This window comes from Clavelina lepadiformis, chromosome 5 (genome assembly GCF_947623445.1).
Source record: "Clavelina lepadiformis chromosome 5, kaClaLepa1.1, whole genome shotgun sequence".
Classification (NCBI taxonomy): domain Eukaryota; kingdom Metazoa; phylum Chordata; class Ascidiacea; order Aplousobranchia; family Clavelinidae; genus Clavelina; species Clavelina lepadiformis.
This window is the reverse complement of record NC_135244.1, coordinates 18,233,917-18,256,806: the sequence shown is the minus strand read 5'-3', so window position 1 is coordinate 18,256,806 and position 22,890 is coordinate 18,233,917. Positions and strand designations below refer to the sequence as shown.

General features: G+C 38.2%; 4 protein-coding genes across 4 annotated transcripts; 1 reads left to right on the top strand and 3 right to left on the bottom strand.

Moving 5' to 3' along the window:
• Window positions 1–2,112: 2,112 nt before the first annotated feature.
• Window positions 2,113–5,889, top strand: LOC143459981 (uncharacterized). The gene is made up of 4 exons (XM_076957309.1): window positions 2,113–2,446; window positions 2,535–2,679; window positions 4,197–4,303; window positions 4,721–5,889. Exons 1-4 carry the CDS (start codon window positions 2,195–2,197, stop codon window positions 4,964–4,966), a joined length of 750 nt encoding a protein of 249 aa, XP_076813424.1. The 5' UTR covers window positions 2,113–2,194; the 3' UTR covers window positions 4,967–5,889.
• A 2,535-nt stretch (window positions 5,890–8,424) lies between these two features.
• Window positions 8,425–12,768, bottom strand: LOC143459583 (uncharacterized). Its single transcript, XM_076956799.1, has 4 exons — window positions 12,348–12,768; window positions 9,103–9,244; window positions 8,877–8,986; window positions 8,425–8,673 (listed from the first exon to the last, which is right to left on the bottom strand). The coding sequence occupies exons 1-4, from the start codon at window positions 12,597–12,599 to the stop codon at window positions 8,425–8,427; spliced, it is 753 nt and encodes a 250-aa protein (XP_076812914.1). The 5' UTR covers window positions 12,600–12,768.
• A 457-nt stretch (window positions 12,769–13,225) lies between these two features.
• LOC143460899 (uncharacterized) lies at window positions 13,226–17,970 on the bottom strand. The gene is made up of 2 exons (XM_076958575.1): window positions 17,860–17,970; window positions 13,226–14,096 (listed from the first exon to the last, which is right to left on the bottom strand). The coding sequence occupies exons 1-2, from the start codon at window positions 17,934–17,936 to the stop codon at window positions 13,490–13,492; spliced, it is 684 nt and encodes a 227-aa protein (XP_076814690.1). The 5' UTR covers window positions 17,937–17,970; the 3' UTR covers window positions 13,226–13,489.
• A 1,781-nt stretch (window positions 17,971–19,751) lies between these two features.
• Window positions 19,752–21,697, bottom strand: LOC143459582 (uncharacterized). The gene is made up of 4 exons (XM_076956798.1): window positions 21,382–21,697; window positions 20,410–20,551; window positions 20,184–20,293; window positions 19,752–19,997 (listed from the first exon to the last, which is right to left on the bottom strand). Exons 1-4 carry the CDS (start codon window positions 21,631–21,633, stop codon window positions 19,752–19,754), a joined length of 750 nt encoding a protein of 249 aa, XP_076812913.1. The 5' UTR covers window positions 21,634–21,697.
• Window positions 21,698–22,890: the final 1,193 nt, after the last annotated feature.

Here is a 22,890-nt window from a genome sequence, read left to right as displayed (position 1 = left end):
TTATGTTGGGATTTTGATAGCTATAACATCATGTCAAATAAGTTAATATTTAGTGGTGTGCTTTGTCCAATCCAATTTCAGCTTGAACCTGTAACCGGACAGAGCTAAAGACGAAACGAAACGTCATGCTTTGATGTTAAGAAATCATTTTAAAACTTTTCTTACTTAACATTATGTGACGTAACTGTAAAAGACACTATATTTAGCCATCCACCATGTCACGTAGAGTTTTTCTTTCGCTCTTTTGACACACGCTACAAAGCTATAAGTGCTTTTGGAGACATTTTATGTAACTCTGAGTAATTTACCACAACGTAATTTATTGTAAATAGTAGTTTTAACCAATCCCATAAGTTGTTTTAAATGACACTTTCCGGAAAGACTTTTGGTCTATTATTTGTTTGATTAAAATTTCTGTTTTAGCAGTCATTTGAGATAAATTAATCAACTTTATAATTGACTTAACTTTTACTTAATGTTTTATTCACTGTCGATTTGCAATTTGCCATACCTTCATACGTCACAAGGCCTAGTTGACTTTCAGCTTTTCAGTAATGATCATAAATGCAAATTTTAGATCCTACCAAATGCAACATAACATCGTTTAAGTGACTTGCTTGAGTGACTAAAAATATGGTTGACTTGATTGTCAAGTATAGCAGGACCGTGAGAGAAAAAAAGCTGGTCACTAGTTAGAATAGTTGGCTGGTACGATTAAACTTGCGATAAAGTGCAGCATCATGTGTTGTATTGTAGTTATGTACAGTATATACTGCATATCGTTTGAGAGTACTAGGCTTAAACTACCTTGAGGTCGCACAAGGCACATACACTTGTTCAATTAAAAACGCTTATTATATAATTATTAATTAGTCAGTTAATCATTTATTACAGAAAAAATATAAGTAAAACTATTGATCACGCTTACTAGATTTGCCGAAACAAGTCTTGCAACAGCAACTTTCCGTTGACTGGTATGCGCTAGAATCAAGCTCGCACACGGTGACGTCACATCCGCTCCCTGCACAATTTATATTGCAACGGTTTTGCCAATAACTCGTTAACAAAAAGAGATAGAGGAATCTTGTTTACAAATTCGGGATCAACGTATTTTCATCTTTTTTCAGAACATGGGTTCTTCAGTTCTCCGTTAAAGTTGACTGACTCGAACATCGAACGGTGAATAAAGGAGAAAAACACAATGACTTTTTCGGCAAATAGCGTTGTGTACTGCCGCTGTTTTGTGGACAGGTTGAATGTTGCACTACAACCAAAAAGTGGCAAACGTTAGGGTGGAATTGTTATTTGGTACGTTTGTTTTTAATAAACACTGGCACAATAAACTATTATGTAAAATACATAATAAAATCGGCAAGTACTTTTTTGTTTCTAATTGACCTGCGTTATATGCTGAACTGAAGAATATATTCAGGAAACTGACGTTGTCGATCTTTGTATTTTACGTTTTGTTGGTGTTATGATGTCTGCTTTGCTTAAAATTCTTTCGATTAGAATGTCTTTTTTACAGTCTTCGATAGAATAAGTCCTTTTTCCAGTACAGTTGCTTGTGCTTTCTCGATCATCCATGTATATTTTGCTGAGAATCGCGTTTAGTGTTAAACTAACAATATCGACCGAAGAAAACTGAGGTAAACTCAATACGTTTTTGTTTAAGTTAATAATCGAGCTTTTTCCTAAAGAAAACAGAGGCTTAATTTTAATCTTCCAGAGTAAGCATAGATAAGGAAGCAAAGCGGACAACCAAGGCTATACTTCGCATCTTTTGATTGGTTCTGCCGGCTTTATTAAAGCCGAGCCAAATTGCAGCAGTCGTTTAAAGTATACTCAAAGTCAGTATTTGACTTATGGAGTGGACTTTGTACTCATTAAGGGGTTATTTATAGAGTTTTTGCCATATGGCGATACGTACCGCGTGCTATGACGTTGGCCGGTGTCTTTCCAACGTCTAACCAATTATATCTGTTTACAGAGCATTTTGGTACAACTACAGTAACAAACTTTTTCTTTTCGTTGTAGTTAGCATGTGGTTTAGCTTATTATGAACCCTTCCAATAGGACGTAAAAAAATACCAGCTTGCAATAACGGTGAATCATATATCAATGAAAGAGAGCACTAAACAATTTAACTTCAGATTTTAGATGGAAAAGCAAGGTTTTTGCAAAAAGTGACAAAATGAAAGTAATCGTAGCTGGCTTCTCCAAAACGGGAACAAAAACAATGTCTGCGGCACTTAGGGAGCTGGATTATAAGGTTTATGATTACATGGACCATTTCTGGTATCATGGGGATTACTGGAAGAAAATCCTTACTTCTGGTGGCAAGAAAGAAGATTTCAAAATAATGTATGAAGACATAGATGCGGTTACAAATATACCTTCTTCTCTCTTTTGGGAAGAAATCAGTGAGGTTTTCCCTGAGTCAAAGGTATCCAGTTGGACTAAGTCTGTTGGAGTTATCCAACTCTAAATGAATTGATCAACATCAAAGTTTTGAGCGTTGCTTAATTTATCAGATCATTCTCACTATTCGTGATGAAAACTCTTGGTACAAAAGCTGGCTTGCAAAGGATGCGGTGAAAAGGAAAAGTTGGACGTACAAAATGTTGCAGGTCCTCTCACCTACTGGTTGGAAGCTTTTTCGTCATCTTCGAAGAGCATGTGAGAAACCCAAAAAGTTGAAAGTTGTAACTATAACTTAAAGTGAGGGGCAAGTCCAAAAACAAGTTGGCCTTATATCAAAGAGTAGTTGTCTGTAAATATACAGGAGAAAGGATTTGTACTAATATGTATAGTGCTTAAGCAGTTATTGTAATAAGTGGCAAAAACGCAAATTCATCGCTTAAATAAGACAAAACTGGCGGTTCGTATTTCGTCACAATATAAGAAACAATAGGGATGACTCTGGTTTTTGGGTCAAGTATGAATAGAACGTTAACCGTACCGTGTTTCTCCAAAAAGAAGCCCTACCTTTAAAATAAGACCTAGTCGATAGCGCGAAAGTGCAATGACCTGAAGTTACGTGTTTGAAGTTTGAATAAACATCATTCTCAACTTAGTTTTTAATAAATGAAAATAAAAGACATCCCCTAAAATAAACCTAGTGTCATATTTTTAAGCGAAAAATAAGATAAGCCCCGTCTTATATCCGGAGAAACACGGTATGAAAGACAAGTAAAGAGTAATAAGTTTAATTATAGCGTACTTGAGTGTACGAACATTTTGTTATTTTAAATAAGCCTCAACTAGCTAAACGTTGGTGTATCTTCACTGGTAAATGTAGATGCTAGCCTACAGTACAGTTCAGTTATGGGTATTGATTCTACCCTAGTCCAGTACCGGTAACTGCGGTAAAAATAAGAATACTTTACCAGGCTATGTGCTGTCATCTGTGACATTCTTATGCTGTAAATAAATATTGCCTGCTGTTAATCACCTCCCTATGGAGACGTATTCCATTCAAAACGCGTTAGCTAGCCTATGCCTTATGCCAGACGTGGGCAAACTGCGGCTCGCGAGCCGCATGCGGCTCTTCGGCATGTTTTTTGTGGCTCTTCTAGTCGAATCGCAAAATTCCAAAAAATGTAAAGGCTACCAAGAGTACCGTTTATGAAAGTTTCTGTGTAGTTTTTCTTTATTTAGGCCAGGATTTCGTTTGTGACGTAACACTAGACATCGATTCCGACATTGTTTTCAGGTATAGATTCTATACTCTATGGCAAAGGTTGTCAAAATGCACCTCACCAACATGTTTTTATGGGTCTTTTAGTTAAAAAGTAATATCCCAAAATGACTACTAATAGTATAATAACCAAATTGACAATCATTACTGATTTTGCGCCTCGCTGGTGTTTATATTTTTCCGCAAGTGACTCTTTCATTGAACAAATTTGCCCACCCCTGCCCTATGCCTATACCATACCTAAAACAAACCACACTTATCAGACATATTGTTTTTAGATTGTGACGTCATTATAATCGCCTTATTTGTCATAATAGGAGGGCATACTAACTTGCGATACAATTTTAGACAATAACTGCTTAACAATACGTATCATTAAAAATCTTTTTTCCAATATGTTTACTGACAACTACTCTTTGATTTATGAGCAACTTGTTTTTGGACTAGGCTTTCACTTTAAGCATATCTCGTTAGATTATCCCATAATGTTACGCAGACGCAATGAGGACTGGAGTTATCATGAGTAATCCATGCGATATCACCGTAAGGACGGAGATGGTGGATCGCCGCGCGTTTCGCCATCACCAGACATACTGCTTGCAGGTGCGAATTTAGATACGCAGTTTGCAGTAGTCGGTCCTCTTTTACAGTATTCTTCTAAAAAAACTTCCGGTTGGAGGTTCTAGTTGCTTGACCTATAGCTTTCATCATGACAGTATGTTTTAAACGAAAGTTCAGTGAGCAAAAGCCGAATAAACCGTTTTCAGCTGAAAAAAATGTAATGGAATTGAAGGTTACTGCAATGTTTTGAACACTGTGGTGCAGTTTTATACATCTACAATTGAAACCAGCTTAACAAATAAACGATTGTGTAAACGACAAACAAGAAATTTGCATAACTTCGAGTTGGCTCAATACGGCACTTTCTTAGTTTATAGGAAAGAAGCTTTTATTCTTGTTCTTATAACAAGGAATGCATTTAAGTAAAATTTATTCCTGTGTTCGTTTATGAACGTTTAGAATGCCCCAAAAGATAAGTTTTTGGTATTTAACGTCAAAGACGGATGGGAGCCTTTGTGCAAATTTCTTGGAAAAGACATTCCCAACAAGAAGTTTCCTCACGTTAACAAAGGAGCTAGCCTTTATGCAAATCTGATGAAAACTCACCCAGCCATGTTCCAAATGCAACGTGAAATGCTCGTGGTTTTGTCTGTAATAGTTGTCCTGGCAGTATACTGCATCAATAAGTGTTTTTGGTTTTCGTAAGTTTAAATGCTTTTGAGAAACCCTACAAATAATAATTATATCGACCAACTTTTATGAAATGCATGATGCAATTGTTAAGCAATGAACTGCAACTATACAGTATATAGTTGACTTAAGGTGAGTAATTTTAGATGAGATTGAGGCGGGTGGAAAAACAAACGGCGTGAAGTTGGTTACGGGTTCTTTGGTTACTTATTTGCAATTGATGTTACTGTACTTGATTATTATCGGATCCTTATTCAAAACGTGAAATTGTTTACCGGTTACTAAGAATTCTTGAGTTTTACCCAAAAAGTAGAGCGATTACTATTTATTCCTAAAATATCCAGCCAACTAGTTGTTGATATTGCAAGAGTGTGTTAATGGTGCAGTGCTAGCATTCTACAGAACGTACGAACATGTTTATGGACTTGTTTCGTAAAAAGTTAACTTTCCCAACAACCCCATACATCACGGACCTAGTTTGTTGGAAAACTTCCAACGGGACAAGCTTAGTATGATATGCGTTGGCAGTTACAGAATACAATTTCAACTGTGATAAACTATGATAATATAATCGTTCAAAAGTTGGAGGGGGTCATGTCCTCTTGTGGTGACGAGTGCTGATTCACCGCGTGTGTGGAATGCTATATTAATTGCGCTCTGTCAACACCAAGTGTTTAACTATGTTTTGTTGCGTATTGTTACATCTGTGTTCCCGGCAGCGTCATTATTACCGGATTTCAGTGTGCTGTGATTTTAGCCAATCATTAGCTTAGTAACTAAGCCTTAGTTGGGGTCATGCAATTACCGTATTTTTGATAGTCCTTTTGGTGCTTGCTTCATTCATGTTCTCATGTGCTATTTGGTGTGTGTCATTCAATGACGTTCAGACATGTCGTGTGCCAGTAACAAAATATAATATGTTGAATATAAAATCTAACTCAGACACTATTTTTGTGAAGCGTTATTAGCAATTATTCATGAAGGCTCAGATGATAGCACGCAAATCATTCTTTAAATCTTGCTTAATCATAAGTAGCAAACTTCTGGTAATAATTTTGGTAACAGTTAGTTAACACATAACACTGTTGCCACGATGCCCGCCCTTGAAACGACGTCCCTGCCATACATTACCAGCTGGTTAACTTCAATTAATAACGTACAGGTAATTCCAACTTGAACTGTGGAATGGCGAGATGAGGACGATTCCTACCGGATTTGAATTGCTTGTTGCTTAAGCATTTAACTTTCTAAATTTCTGATATAAGCTTTCGCAAGTGTATTTATTTCAATAGAATTCAGTTGAAGAGCAACTAAACTTGACACGCGTAATCAAATACACTTTTGTTTGAGGGAATGTAGCCAATACATTCACCACAAAGAAAAGCCATGCACTTCTCAAACACCTATCGCAGCACGAGCGAACATGCCATAATGATCCCAAATATAATACCCGACCTAGATAGCAGAACAGAGTGGGCCGGATGGACCTGCAGACCCCTTCAGTTTTGAAAATAAATGTGTGAAAACAGGGTGAGCGCTATTATGATGTACCCTTTAAGCCCAGCCACAACCTATTACCAGGTCCACCCCCTAGTATGTTTAGTGGGGGCATTGGGCCATTGGGCCATGCTTTCTCACAAATCCGATTTTGGGCTCTAGGCTTTCTTTCTTTGCGTCCAACCAATTTTTCGTGTTTGCGACTTTTTATCCTTTATCGGTTGTATTGTTATAAAAAAAGACCATATAGTGAAGAACATGGTGAGCTGGTTGCTTGTCGCCAATGCAAGCAAGTATCCGTTCATTTTATGAAATTTACGCCCGAGTGCCGGAGTCACAGCTGATATAAATATAGAGTAAGAAAACTCGCGGCACCCTTAGTATTGGAAATGGCACTCCAGGGTGTCGCAGCACCCTGGAAAGGAACCATTGCATGGTATAGAGATAGACTATTATAAAGTATATCGAGATAATGATATTTTTACCTTTGATATTTTTTACCTGGTCGAAAAATACGTGCTAAAATGTGCTTAAAAATACGTGCTTCTGTCAGTGCCTTGAATAAACATTGTGAAGGCAGCTCTTCAGAGGATATATCGAAATAAATGCGTAATTATGTTGAAAAACTTTAGACGTGTGGAAAACTGCTAATATTTTAAGTGACTTATGCAGCTGCTACTTCCTAAAAAAATGCATTTGGTTTGGAAGAGACAATGATAGGTGAACTTGGTGCCAAATAGGTCGAATCGGTTTTGTCTTGTACAGTACAGATCGTTGGTCAAACATCTGCCACTCTGCCGGCTGGGCTGTTTGCTGAGTCTCTGGTTGTTTGTGAATGCTGTTAATGTTCTCTCAGAAATTTAAATATCAAATAGACAAACAAAGGTGGCTAATCATATATTACAGCTAATAATTTGGATTCTGGAGCAGCGTTACGTATTATATTGCAAGCGGCGTTACTATTTTCTTGAAAAGTTTTAAAATGCATAAATTTAATTTTATTACGAAAAATACAATCTAATGGTACCTTGAATATATTTGCAGCCGTGTATATCCTTTTCTCAACTTCAGTTCTTACGTCATTGTTGTCTATTCTTTCTGAAAGGACATGAAGCTTGAGACCACAGCGTAGTACATTAAGTTTACGAATGTCCAGTCGTCGTTTGCTAAAATTGTATATGCAGTCTGGTGATGCGAATCGTTGGTTGAGTAATAAGTCCAAGAATTCCTTGTAGTGAGCGTCTAGTTACGCTAGTACTTAACCACAGTTGTGATGAATCACCTTGCTGAGTATAGGTGGCTGAAGGTCTGCTTTTCCACGAAGCTGAGACGGGAATTGATGTCTAGACGTTTGACTTCATATTGATGATTCGTTATCCAGATTTTTGATTTAATTAGCTGAAGTTGGTTGACAATAACCGAGTTGTTTATACGTTCTTTTGTTTCCGAACGTAGGTTTGGGGTTTTCAGTTGGAACAAATTCCGGCAGATTTGCAGTGCGTGACAAGTTTCAAACTATCTAATGACCAGTTTTGATTTAATTGTAATTCATTCCAGCTTTCATAAAGAACAACTCTTGTTCGAAACATGTTAGCGCTTTTTTAATAAAACGTTTATACCTGCATTCGTGGCTTTTATTGCAACCACTTGGTATGTAATTATACTGTGTTCCATTTTATGTGTGGTCTGTAAAAAAATATAGGATGGTACCACAAAGAAAAAAATCATTTAATGCTTATAACACTATTAATGTTTGTTTTCTGTGATATGATTGATGAATAAAATAGAGTCCTCTTGGCTTAGCCGCTTTCTCCCCGTTCGTTACTTGCGTGTCGTTTCCTTGTTTTATTGATCTTATATATCAAGCTTATAAGCTCTAAACTCCAAATTGCTTAAACTAAAATCGCACCAAATTCCAAAGAAAAACGTGAAAAAACAGTTTGTTATTTAGGAAAACAAGTCAATCAATTTTTAAATCAAAAGGCAATTGCAGCTACGTCATAAACTCCAAAAGCAATTATCACCACCAGCAAACACAGCACGATCAATAGTTCCCGCTGAACGCGATTGGTATATGGATGCGATAAATGTCGATCGTCCACAAAATCAAGTTGTTTACTCTTATGTGGAAATGATTTTTCGGGAATATCTTTCCCGAGAAAAATGCAGAGTGGTTCCCATCCAGTTTCAATGTTGTACACAAGAAGTTTGTCTTTCGGAGCATTCTAAAAGTTACTTATTTCATTGATATATCTGCTGTGACGGAAAGGGTCAAAATGTTAAGATAACTGAAAATTTAAGAAGAATCTTATTTTTGAAAATGATTGTTTGGTTGATTCATCGAATGTTTCGCCTATCATCAACCAAAAATATAAGGTCTATTCAAGCAATAAACCGTAGCTATAGAAAAGTTCGTAAATGTGACAACCTGTAAGCAGTACTGCGTATGCTGGCGGTATGATTTCCGGAGAACCATTTCGTTGAGATGCGAGTTGAAGGTTACTGGGTACGACTCCAGCACTCCATGCATGGCCATTACTAGAACACAACAACTACAGAAAAAACGTAATCATTTAATGGCAAAATATCCATACAATCTTACACGGAGCAATCAAAAGGTTAAGAATTAGAGCGGAAAAATACGAAGAACCTACTCGTCATTTGAAGGAAACGAGACATTTTCCAGCCGATTGGAGTAAAGCACGAAATTATAAAACCAGGATGATTCCGGATTCTTCTGTATTGCTCAAGTGCACTTTCGCACCATGAGTCTTCGTCTCTCACCATAAGTATGATCTGAATGAAAAGCAGCAATTTCGTTTCACATTTTACAGAAAAATGCATTGGTAAAAGTTAAGCAGGTTGCTTGGTTGGTAAAAAAGCATTTATGAGACTTCCTTGCTTTATAATTCGTACCAACTTACTAGAAGATCGTATACACAAACTCAAGAAGCGGCTATTTTTTTAAAATGTATGGTATTTTATCGCAGTAACTGCATACTGCCGCGTAATTTGATGTTTTCGCGTACACTACGGCAAAGAACAAGACAAACAAGATCGTGAAAAATATTGGTATGTATGTACACGTAATACGCACGCAGACGGGACTGATGCGGAGCAATATGGCGTGACTACAGTAAGGTACAGTGCAGTATTTACTTCTTTGCAAAAAATCGCCAATTTTTCCCCACTTGTACGGCTAGTCACAATGTCAAAATCGTGTAAAGTCAAGTCAAAGTCAAATCGTGTACGTGTGTAGAAAAATTTCTAAAAACGATGAAAAATCACAAGTGGCATATCGATGAATTAATTACACTGGCCAACAAAAACAATTTTGGCATGGAAGGTAAGAACGATTTTAGGGTATATCAGGGGCGCTGAGCTCGAAAATGCCATTAGTTTTTGCAAATTGGCTCTAGTTTTTAAGATATTAGCGAATTTTGATATTTTTGGTACCTTTTAATTTTGAACGTAGGTTGCATTTAATCTTAAGGAACAGCCTATATTAAATGTTGTTGTAAGTCTATCTGCACTAAAACCACAAGAATGAGCAAAAGCTAAAGACACAATGAGATTAGCTAAATGAAGAAGTGCTGCATAAGTCTATTCTTTTCCGTATATTCAACACAAAAAATGCCCTATTTATTCGTCTTTTCAACAGATTCTCTTAACATATTGCAATGTGTGAGACTAAGCTTCCAATACCACATTAAAACTTGCTTGAAGTGAACAATAAATAGCAGTAATTTGGTAATAACAAACCAAGTATGCCTAAGCCAACACAAGAAAGACGACAATTTGTAAAAACAGACGAAATAAACAAGCAATCAATTTTTTTATTTGCCACGGAGTATTCAAAACAATACACTATACGAAAAAATATACCCATCTCAGGATGTGCATTAGTGAAGTTCTTAGATGCACTCTAGTTAATTGCTCAAATTAGCTAGAGTCATCTGCAGGAAAGTTCTCTTGTACGACTTTCGCCTGTAGTCTGGTTGTGAATAGCTTCGCATTAGGCCCCAGCAGTAATCTGCCATCATGCGAGTATCACATCTACCTTGATATCTTGGTGAAACCTTTCACCTTGTTCCTCACTCATATTTCCAAGGTTTTCAGGGAAGCGATCCAAGTAACTGAATAGATAGTGAACTTTTATGCTCATCCTTGATCCAAGAGCTTGAAAGTTTGTAACCTTTACTTCTATGAGATCCACATAGTTGCTTGCTTTTGTGTTTCCAAGAAATCCTTTTACAACTGCAACGAAAGAGTGCCAGGCTGCCTTCTCAACTTCAGTCATATGTGATGGAAAAACTTAATATTAAATTAATTTTCGTATTTGTGGCCCATCAAAAATTCCTGCTTTCAGCGTTTCAATACTAAGACCAGGAAATACTTTGCACAGGTGATCAAAACAAGCACCATCTTTATCTAATCTAAGGCCTTGACAAATTGTTTCATCAAACCCAGTTTGATGTGCAATGTGGGTAAAATGATGCGATCACAAATGACCAAAGGTTCATTTACAATGTTTTTATCTTCGTGCACAAGCTGTTCACGTATGGGCCATTCCTTTTTAATCCAGCGTTGATCAGTGGCCCGACTATCCCAGTAACAAATAAAGCAGGGATACTTGGTGTAGCCGCCTTGTTGTCCTAAGAGAAAGTTGAACATTTTCAAATCAACGCATATCTCCCAGTTATGCTCAGTATAAGAAAGTTTCTTCAAGATCATCTTTACACTTTGGTAGTGTTCCTTTAAAACGACTGAGTGGCCAATTGGAACACAGGCAAACTTATTTTCGTTGTGAAGTAGCACACATTTCAAGCCTTTTTTGGAGCTGTCAATGAATGACCTCCATTCTTCTGGTTTATACCCAAGTAGACCCATAGATGAAAGAAGTCCTTCGATGTTTTTACAGTACACAAAATTATCTTCTTGAGAGAAAAATTGCATTAACATTTCTTCTCTGTCCCGGTAAAACGTTATTTTTGTTGCCGAATCAAGAATGTTATGCTATGTGTTGATGTTAAGGCTTATGTTAGTGCTTGATGGGAGATGATATAAACTAATCTAAGGTCTTATTTACCTCTCAAGCGAGAAATTTGTGCCAGACAACTCAACATTTGGGCAAAACTAAATAGCTGCTTCACATGGCTTCAGTTTTTGTTAACCTACGTTACTCACTAGCATACATTTGTAACTTTTCATGGCGTATTTAGGAAAAAGCAATATCTCAAAAACTAGAGCCAGTTCAGCAAAAGTAATGGCATTTTCGGACTCAGCGCCCCTGATATACCCCTAAATCAGGGGTCGGCAACCTACGGCCCGCGGGCCGGATCCGGCCCGCCATGCGAAATCGTCCGGCCCGAGACATATTAATTAGTTATCACAAGAATACGGCCCGCCGTGTCTTATTGAGTTTCAAACTGTAGTGTTAGCATTTAGCAATTATAGTATTAATGAAAATTCCGGCCCGCCAAAGAGTTGTACGCTCGACATTTGGCCCGTGACTAGCAAAAGGTTGCCAACCCCTGATTTAAGGGTAAGATATTCGCGTTTCAGAAAAGCTGTCCCGGCAGTTACGGCCCGCCAGTATATTTTATTTTATCAAATTGGCCCGCGGCTCAAAAAGGTTGCCGACCCCTGCCCTAAATCGATCTAACATATCATGCCTTTTGAAAAAAAAATTTTTTTGTTGGCCTGTGTTATTAATACCAAACACGTAGTCAAAATGTATCAAAGTATTGCTCAACAATATGGGTAGAATACATCTTAATATACACCTAAAAACACATCACACCTGTTAGCATGGTTAATACACAAAGAATCACCAAATGTGAAACTTGGTGACATAATCAAATATGATTATATATATAATCTGTACACAGTCTTATACCTTTGCTTCTGGAAAGGCTTTATGTATTTCTTCCCAAAAGAGGTAACTTGGACCATCAGTAACAACATCTATATCTTGATACATTTGCTTGAAATCGTTAATGGAACCTCCTTTAGAAAATATTTTCTTCCATTCCTTCTCATGATACCAGAAATGATCCATAAACTCATACACTTCATAATCCAATTCTCTCAGTGCAGCAGCTACTGTTTTCGTTCCGGTTTTAGGAGAGCCGGCAACTATTATCTTCATGCTGGTATTGTATTCAACGTTAACTTGCCCTGGAACACTGTTAGCTTACTATGCAACTAGCAAAATGTCTGCAGCTCTGATAAATTGATCAAAAGTGTTTCCAGGCAAATTACTTGAAACTTCTTATACTACAATAGAGCCTATAATGCTGCAAAAAGGGGTTGTCGTTGTGACAAATTTCATTAGGTTCAAAGTATGCGAAGTTGGAAACACTGTTGTTTAAAGGTTGGCAATGTGAATGGAAAACACTGTTTGTAGTTAATTACAACCCGAGGCGTTATTTCGTTTTTAGTAATTAACTAGGTTTTGAATGATCCTTAAAGTAATGGGCAACTGCTAAAAAAAGCGAACCTTAAACCAAAAAAACTGTCAGGAAGTTTAGCGCAAAAAGAATTTTTCAACCACATTTAGTATAGTTGAACCTTTACTGCGTTGCTAAAATGTATCACAAATTAATTATGAAGGATGTGGAGGTAATTATGACATCACACTGCAAAATCGAAACACGTAACGACTGGCATTTGAATAAAGTTCGGATGAAGGTGTGAGAACTATACGTTACACGACAGGCAATGCGTTTAGATTGAATATAACAATGTTATCTTTAGCATCTGCATGTATTAACCCTAGAATGCACACACAAAAAAACTTACGCTAATGCATAACAGGGGTCATTTTGACCCGTATTGCTATTACATGCAATTCTATTTTAAAGACTTTAAATATTTTTCTTTTTGTTCTTTCCTTGTCTCTTCCATTGGCGTTATGATGACATATCTAGAGTTTTTGCTGCATTTTAATGAAACAACCGACGAAAAACAGTATAAAGAAGTCGATGAGAAAATGAAAGAAAAGTCCAGAACAGTTCACATTACAACGCATAGCCTGATTCATTCACTGCATTTGTTGCATGTGATCATGGTCACGCTGTGTTCTGGGCACACGGGTCTGCAACATCTTGAGCAACATTTTGCAACTTTCTTATCCTTTGCGTGTGGACATAAGGAACACCGCTTCCTCTTCTGCAACGTGTTTGCTGTTTGCAGGGATGTACTTCGAAAAGCTAAGCCACATCTCACCATAGCCTCTCTTGTGGCTCTGTGGAGTTGAGGAATTTTCTGTCTTGTCATCATGTGGGGCAAAATGAGGCAGTTAGCAAGATCTGTTATGAAACCTCGTCGCTTTGAACCTTGTCCACTCTGATAATCAGGATATACTTGTCTGAATATGGTATATGCATTTAGAGCTGCGATGTCGAGCAGATTGTAAAAGAGAACTAGAGGCCATCGGCGGGTTTGTCGTTTGCAAGTGTATGTTTGAACCATTTGGTCAACCAAGTTAACACCAATCTTTGTCTTGTTATAAAACCTGATGATCTCAGGCCTCTTTTTTGGGTCTTCTTCGTCAATGCTTATATCGTGATGCATTGTGCTCAATAGTACCACAGCTTTATTCTTTTTGGGAACATAACTGACCATCGTCATTTGATTGTTGAACCTGTTACAGATTTTCTATTGCCAGGTCCTTCTCCACCGCTTTCACGGCCCACTCAAAGCCAACAAGCCTCTTTTAACGTAGTGAGATTGTATTTCGATATCAGATTAAAAGCACTCCACTCCGCTTTTGGGGCTTGACTTACGGTGCACACGTTTTACAATCAAAATGGTAAAATATAATAAAGCAACCAGGGCAGTTCTGAGTGACCAACATCCACGACAGGTCCTCTTCCTAACCGCCCATGCCACGACTGCCATGAAAGCCACCTTTTTCTCGCCAGCTCATCTCTCCCGCCCGAAGCCCATGCGGGAAACCAACCGAAAACAGGACACGCATGAATCTGCACTGGACCACATCGAAACACTTGAGGCGGTATAAACAACGTGAAAAAACAGTGGACAAGCGAAATCAATAAAATCAGATCATCAAGAGAAATAACAAACAGAATAAAAGTTAACTGATAACTAAAGATAACAAAAGCGTGGGAAGATGCACGAAAAACAAACAAACAATAGTGCGAAATATTATTTCGCCACACACCCCCCACGTTAAAATTCTTACGTCTGGGTCAGCGAGACAAAATAATATATAAAAAATTGAGACTGCTACCGGAATAAAAGCTAAGATAAAATTCAAACGAAAACTGTGCGAAATGATTAAAAAGTGTTCAAACCGATTGATCGTGGTCAGGGTAAAATCGTGTCGGTTGCCTCGTTCGCTTGGGTCGATCATTGATCGATTCGGTACCCAAGTCGGGAACAGCGTCCATTATTGTCCTATTTTCACTAATAGGGGCCGATCGTGGCCCCTGCGACTTTGACCTTGGAACCCGCACATGGCACTTCATTGGGCTTGACTCGTCTCGGATGGGAGCGTTGTTACCTTCCTGAGATTCGACAGATTCCTCCAACCTATTCACGTCCTTGGACACCCTCTTCTTACGATTGTAGTGGACCGTTTGCTTTTTTCCGTGGTCATCTTCAACTTGGTAGTTGACTTGGCCGACTTTTCTCACTACTTTATAAGGCCCTTTATAGGGTAAATGGAATTTCCGGCATCTATCGACAGGAACGGCCGGGTTGTTCAGGAGGACACGGTCTCCGACTGAGATCTCTTTGCCGCGGCATTGCTTGTCGTGATGTCTCTTCATCTTTGCACGTTGTTCACCGAGAACCTCATCGGTAACTTGATCTGCTAACAGCAATCGGTCGCGAAGAGCGTCTATTTCATGCAGATGCGGAGAAACTCCAGTGCTGTCCTGAATTGCGTTGAGTTCAACATCCCGCTCCACAAACACTGGAGAGGGCGAGAAGTCATCTCCGCCAACGTGATTAGTGAGCTTGGCCAACACGCGAATTTCGGAGGAAGCTGGAACAACCTCAGAATCCGTTATGAAAACTTCATTGCATTTTGGGATGATTGGCTGTGTTAGCAGAGGAACTTCTATTTCTCCTTTACCCAATATGGATAAATCACTACCTCCGGCTCCGACGAAACGTGTACCCTTCGGGGAGGCTGACAAGGGACCTTTTTCGGCAGAGCTCAACCCATCCCAGAATGATTTCTTAATGAGGGAGACGCTGGCACCGGTATCCACCAAAGCACACACTGGCGTATCTCGGAAAACTATAGTTACAAAACGATGTAAATCTGCGCTTTCTTCGTGTCCAGTGACAACAACATTTTCCAATTTAATCGCAGTCTCCTCTGTTAAATTATTCATTGGCGTAGACGCCCGTCGGCCTTTGCAATTGCTGTGAGTAGAAATATCGAGGTTTCGAATACGTTTTGGACACTCCCTTACAAGGTGTCTTAATGAACCGCATCCAAAACACTTGCGGCGGCGTCGGGCGTTGTTGGTTGACAAGCATTGATTGTCATCTCGGTATACAGAATTGCACAAAGCTGCATTCATTCGATCGTTGACCGTCCTCAGGGTGCCTCTTAATTCCGAGATTGCGTCAGAATTGCGTTCGCGATACCATTTTGTTTCCCGCTCTATATCTTTCAGTTTGTTTAGGATGGCAGACACATCCGTAGTAGAAGGTATCGCCGAATAGGTTTGAATCGATTCCACTCCAACAGATAGGCATACCTGGGGGATAGTCTTAAAAATGACGTCGGCCGCTTCCATGAAGTTACGTTCGTACCTGAGAGTTGCCGGAATGCTGCTAGCCAATTGCTTGTCTCTCAAGCCTTTGATCAGGCATAAATAAAGTAGTTCGTTCTTCAGTTGGCTGTCTTCATCCTCGGGGTAGCATCGGTCGCCGAGGGCTTTCAGCGCGAAGACGAAATTCCGTGCGTCTTCCTGAGGCAGTTGTACGCGTTGGATCAGTTCCAAGCGCAATGTGTGCGAGAATTCTGCGCCGTTGATTGCTTCAAAAGCTCGCTCAACCAACGTCTTGTAAGATATGTCGTAGATATTTTTGTCCTTCCCCTGGATCTTCCATTTAAGGTCTCGGTCGATTGTGTCCAAAAAAAGGTGTCTTTTTACGTCGTCGGATGCGTCAACGCTGCCACAATATGAATTAAAAACTTTCAAAAACTCGGATAGATCATCACCTGAATTGAAACGAGGTGGTGTCATCATCAGGTTGAAAGCCATATCCGGGTAGTGAGGCTCGAAATCTCTCGAGTGACGGTAGATCCTGGCGCGCTCGCCAATTTGTTACAGATTTTCTATTGCCAGGTCCTTCTCCACCGCTTTCACGGCCCACTCAAAGCCAACAAGCCTCTTTTAACCCTATTCTAACTAGGCTTGGCTTCTCCCGCACACTGTCATAGCAAAACGTGGCGTACAGTTGCATTGTTTGCTGTAGAAACTTGAAATTTGGTGACTTTTCCTAAAAAATGTTCAGCTATCTGTCCATGTTTGTTTGATAAAGTTGGATTTTGTAATTTTTAAGATATTGTGATATTTTCATAATTTTCCTCTGCTTTGCTCTGCTCTCCGCATTGAAGCGTATTACTCATTTACGCACCAATAACTCGACTAACTATTCTCTTTCGTTCTCTTCTCGCGGTCAGCTGGTTTTCCGCACAGCGGGGACGCGGCGTAACAAGAAGAATTTCTAGAAATGTGTCACTTTTAGAAATACTTAATTTACACTAAATTCACTTTCTTTAGTTTTACAATTATGATGTATACAGGAAGCCAGATGAATTTTCTACTAACCTGTCAAAATCCGATCAGTTTACGACGTATAGTTTTCTAGTAATTAACGATTGAAAATGTGTGTGCGGGGTCGGCCACACCTAGTTTTTTAGTAAACTCGCGAGCCTGGTTAGGATAGGGTTAACGTAGTGAGATTGTATTTCGATATCAGATTAAAAGCACTCCACTCCGCTTTTGGGGCTTGACTTACGGTGCACACGTTTTACAATCAAAATGGTAAAATATAATAAAGCAACCAGGGCAGTTCTGAGTGACCAACATCCACGACAGGTCCTCTTCCTAACCGCCCATACCACGACTGCCATGAAAGCCACCTTTTTCTCGCCAGCTCATCTCTCCCGCCCGAAGCCCATGCGGGAAACCAACCGAAAACAGGACACGTATGAATCTGCACTGGACCACATCGAAACACTTGAGGCGGTATAAACAACGTGAAAAAACAGTGGACAAGCGAAATCAATAAAATCAGATCATCAAGAGAAATAACAAACAGAATAAAAGTTAACTGATAACTAAAGATAACAAAAGCGTGGGAAGATGCACGAAAAACAAACAAACAATAGTGCGAAATATTATTTCGCCACAAACCCAAAGAGTGATGTCTTTGCTTCTCGAGACTTAGCAGCTTTCATGCACTCTGGAATCTCTCGTTTGCATTTCTTCATTGTTCCAACAATTGTCAACTTGTCATCTCGTCTTATATAAAGCAACAAACAGAAGTTGGCAGTCAAGGGAGTTTTTTTTTGTAAAAAGACGACACATGTCGTCGATTGGCAGTTCACGTCTGAAAACAAAAGACGACATATGTCGTCGATTGGCAGCGAAAGTGTTAACAAGCCAGAAGCAACGTATTTTCTATGTCAATTTGCTGCGGGTCAAAATGACCCCTGTTATGCATTATCGGGGTATTTAATGAAAAATGCATTTTTCTTGTCAAAGGTAAAATTTTACAGAACAACTGTTTTCTCATCATGTATAAGTATAAAAGGCTAACAAAGTCAAGAAAATCCAGGAGTTAATTCGCAATATGTGTTAAGCAGTTATGATGAATAGCACCGTTTGGGTCATTTTGACCCCTGTTATGTATTCTAGGGTTAAAGTTACGAGAGTTACAGTTGAGATAGTAGTTGGGACATGTGGTGAAAAGAGGGTTATTACAAGATGAGACACTTTGAGGTTAGAAACCGAACAAATGGAGGTCGAAGAGAAGATGGGTGGATTGTATAAAGGAAGATATGACGATAATGGGCAGGTGGGGGAGTATGCCGCAGACAGAGTGCAGTGTAGGATGCAACCCGCACCGGTTGCTCCACTTATTGGGAAAAAGCCCGGATAGAAGAAGTTGCGTAGATCTCTGTAATCTTTTAACTCTAAGGTAATGGCAACTTAATTGATTCTCGTTCTTAAATGTTAAGCATCGGTGTCAACGTGAGGGTGTTCAGGTAAAGAGTGATCAAATTACGACACGAAAGAAAAAGAAAAAGTAAACAAGCAAATAGATGACGTGGCCATGGATAACCAATTAGGCCCCACACTTGCAAATTTCTATTTACAGTAGGTCATATTGAAAATCGCCTGCTTGAATCAAACCTAAAATGTAAACCAAATACATATTTCCGCTACGTTGATGACACATTTGCTATCTTTTCACAACCAGAATATGTTAATCAATTTTTCGGTTGACTGAACAAACTACATCCTAACCTTACGCTCACCATGGAACTGAAAAATAACAGCTCATTCCTCGACGTTCAAATTAATATCACAGATACTTCTTTCGATTGTTGGGTATTTAGAATAAACCAAACACCGGTGTTATTAAACTTTCAGCCAAACACAACCCACAACATGGAAGAAAGGTTTATTTGTTTACTTCCTTGACCGAGCTTGGAAAATTTGCTCTAATGAAAATTTATTTAACTTGGAGGTCGAAAAACTGCATAAAATGTTTTTGAGTATTAGTCATCCTCGCAAACTATTTGATAAAACTTTTGAGTCTTCTAATTATACTCTAAAACGCATAAACATTACGACGTTCAACGAAAAACGCAAACCAAAGAATTGCCATCACGACCAATTATTCTAAAAATCCTGTATGTCGGTAAAACTTCTTCCAGCTTTAGATGTACAATACAAGCAGCGTTAAAAAATATTTGACGTACAACTTAAAAGCGTGTTTACTTCAACCAAAGTACAAAATTATTTTAACAGCAAGTCCCATGTTTCAACGGCTTTGCTATCTAATGTCGTAAACAAATTTACATGTTTATATGATTTGGATAATACTTTTATAGGAAAGACTTCTTAATATTTTGGTACCAGAGTTGCGGAACAAAAGCAAATAAAGAAAGCATACAACAAATCAGCGATCAAAAGACACATAGAAACATGCAAAGAAGACAATACTGACATATCTCACTTCAAAATTATCCGAAAATGCCGAAATAATTACGAATGCAGTGTTCAAGAAGCATTATAAATTAAGCAGTTGAATCTCCCATTAAACAAACGGGCATTCGAGAATTGCACTTCCTTTGTTTTAAAAATGTAATAAAATCTACTAGAGCCCAAAGAGAGATTTCGAGAGATGGATGCGATAAATTTGGGTCGTGCATGAAATCACTTTGTGGAAATGATTTATCAGGAATATCTTTCCCTAGAAAATTGCAGAGTGGTTCCCATCCAGTTTCAACGTTGTACACGAGTAGTTTGTCCTTCGGAGCATTCTACAAGTTACTTATTTCATTGATATATCTGCTGTGGCGGAAAGCGTCAAAATGTTAAGATAACTAAAATTTAACAAGAATCTTATTTTGGAAAATGATTGTACGTTTCACCTAACATCAACCAAAAATATAAGGTCTATCCAAGCATTAAACCGTAGCTAGAGAAAAGTTCGTAAATGTGACAACCTGCAAGCAGTACTGCGTATGTTGGCGGTATGATTTCCGTAGAACCATTTCGTTGAGATGCGAGTTGAAGGTAAATGGGTAGGACTCCAGCACTCCATGCATGGCCATTACTAGAACACAATAACTACAGAAAAAACGTAATCAGTTAATTGCAAGATATCCATACAATCTTACACGGAGCAATCAAAAGGTTAAGAAGTAGAGTGGAAAAATACAAAGCACCTACTCGTCATTTGAAGGAAACGAGACATTTTCCAGCCGATTGGACTAAAGCACGAAATTATGAAACCAGGATGAGTTCGGATTCTTCTGTATAGCTCAAGTGCACTTTCGCACCATGAGTCTTCGTCTCTCACCGTAAGTATGATCTGAATGAAAAGCAGCAATTTCGTTTCACATTTTGCAGAAAATGCATTGGTAAAAGTTAAGCAAGTTGCTTGGTTGGTAAAAAGCATTTCTGAGACTGCATTGCTTCATAAACCGTACCATGTAGAAGATCGTATAAACAAACTCAAGAAGCGACTGTTTTAAAAAAAAACATGGTATTTTATCGCAACAACTGCATACTTTGTAGGACAGATATAATGCACGTGTAACTCGAATTTAAATTCAATAGAAAGCTAATAATTTACAACTTTATGGAAAACAGCAAATATTTAGCAATTTTTAGTAAATTGTATTGAGATGAAGTAAAGCATTGTAGACTGATGAGTAAAATACTAATCATAGGTAGATATATGTAATTGTCACGCTAAATTCTTTCGTGCGCAATAAAAACCACGTTAATTATCATTTGCCAATAAAAACACCAGTCCATCTTACAGAAAACGAAACGTAGAAAAAAAGTGAAACTCTTGTCCAACACAAACCACAACGTAATGAGTTGTAGGGAATGGAGTAAACCGTGTACGTGTGTAGAAAACTTACTTAAAACAGTAAAAAGAGTCACAAGGGACACATGGATAAATTATTATTAATACCAAAAATGCAGTATAAATATATCAACGTATTGCTTAACAATATGGGTAGAATACATCTTAATATACATCTAAAAATACGTAAGTCTGGAAACATATCAAAATGCAGTGCTACGCTAACACGCCTGTTAGCACGGTTAATACACAAAGAATCACCAATCGTGAAGTTTGGTGACATAATCATATATGTTTATATATATAATCTGTACTCAGCCATATACCTTTGCCTCCGGAAAGGCTTTATGTATTTCTTCCCAAAAGAGGTAACTTGGACCATCAGTAACAACATCTATATCTTGATACATTTGCTTGAAATCGTCAATGGAACCTCCTTTAGAAAATATTTTCTTCCATTCCTTCTCATGATACCAGAAATGATCCACAAAATCATACACTTCATAATCCAATTCTCTCAGTGCAGCAGCTAAAGTTTTCGTTCCGGTTTTAGAAAAGCCGGCAACTATTACTTTCATGCTGGTATGGTATTCAACGTTAACTTGCCCGGGAACAATGTTAGCTTACTATGCAACTAGCAAAATGTCTGCAGTTCTGATAAATTGATCAAAAGTGTTTCCAGGCAAATTACTTGAAACTTCTTATCCTACAACAGAGCCTATAATGCTGCAAAAAAGTGGTTGTCGTTGTGACAAATTTCATTAGGTTCAAAGTATGCGAAGTTGGAAACACTGTTGTTTAGAGGTTGGCAATGTGAATGGAAAACACTGTTTGTAGTTAATTACAACCCGAGGCGTTATTTCGTTTTTAGTAATTAACTAGGTTTTGAATGCTTCTTAAAGTAATGGGCAACTGCTAAAAAAAGCGAACCTTAAACCAAAAAAACTGTCAGGAAGTTTAGCGCAAAAAGAATTTTTCAACCACATTTAGTATAGTTGAACCTTTACTGCGTTGCTAAAATGTATCACAAATTAATTATGAAGGATGTGGAGGTAATTATGACATCACACTGCAAAATCGAAACACGTAACCACTGGCATTTGAATAAAGTTCGGATGAAGGTGTGAGAACTATACGTTACACGACCGGCAACGCGTTTAGAATGAATATAACAATGTTATCTTTAGCATCTGCATGTATTAAAGTTACGAGAGATACAGTTGAGATAGTAGTTGGGACATGTGGTGAGAAGAGGGTTATTACAAGATGAGACACTTTGAAGTTAGAAACCGAACAAATGGAGGTCGAAGAGAAGATGGATGGATTGTATAAAGGAAGCAATGACGATAATGGGCAGGTGGATGAGTATGCCGCAGACAGAGTGCAGTGTAGGATGCAACCCGCACAGGTTGCTCCACTTATTGGGAAAAAGGCAGAATAGAAGAAGTTGCGTAGATCGATATAATTTTTTAACTCTATGGTAATGGCAATTTAAATGATTCCCGTTCTTAAATGTTAAGCATCGGTGTCTATTACGTCAGGGTGTTCAGGTAAAGAGTGATCAAATTACAAAACGAAAGAAAAAGAAAAAGTAAACAAGCAAATAGATGACGTGGCCATGGATAAACAATTAGGCCCCACATTTGCAAATTTCTATTTACAGTAAGGTCATATTGAAAATCGCCTGCTTGAATCAAACCTAAAATGTAAACCAAATACATATTTCCGCTACGTTGATGACACATTTGCTATCTTTTCACAACCAGAATATGTTAATCAATTTTTCGGCTGACTGAACCAACTACATCCTAACCTACCGTTCACCATAGAACTGA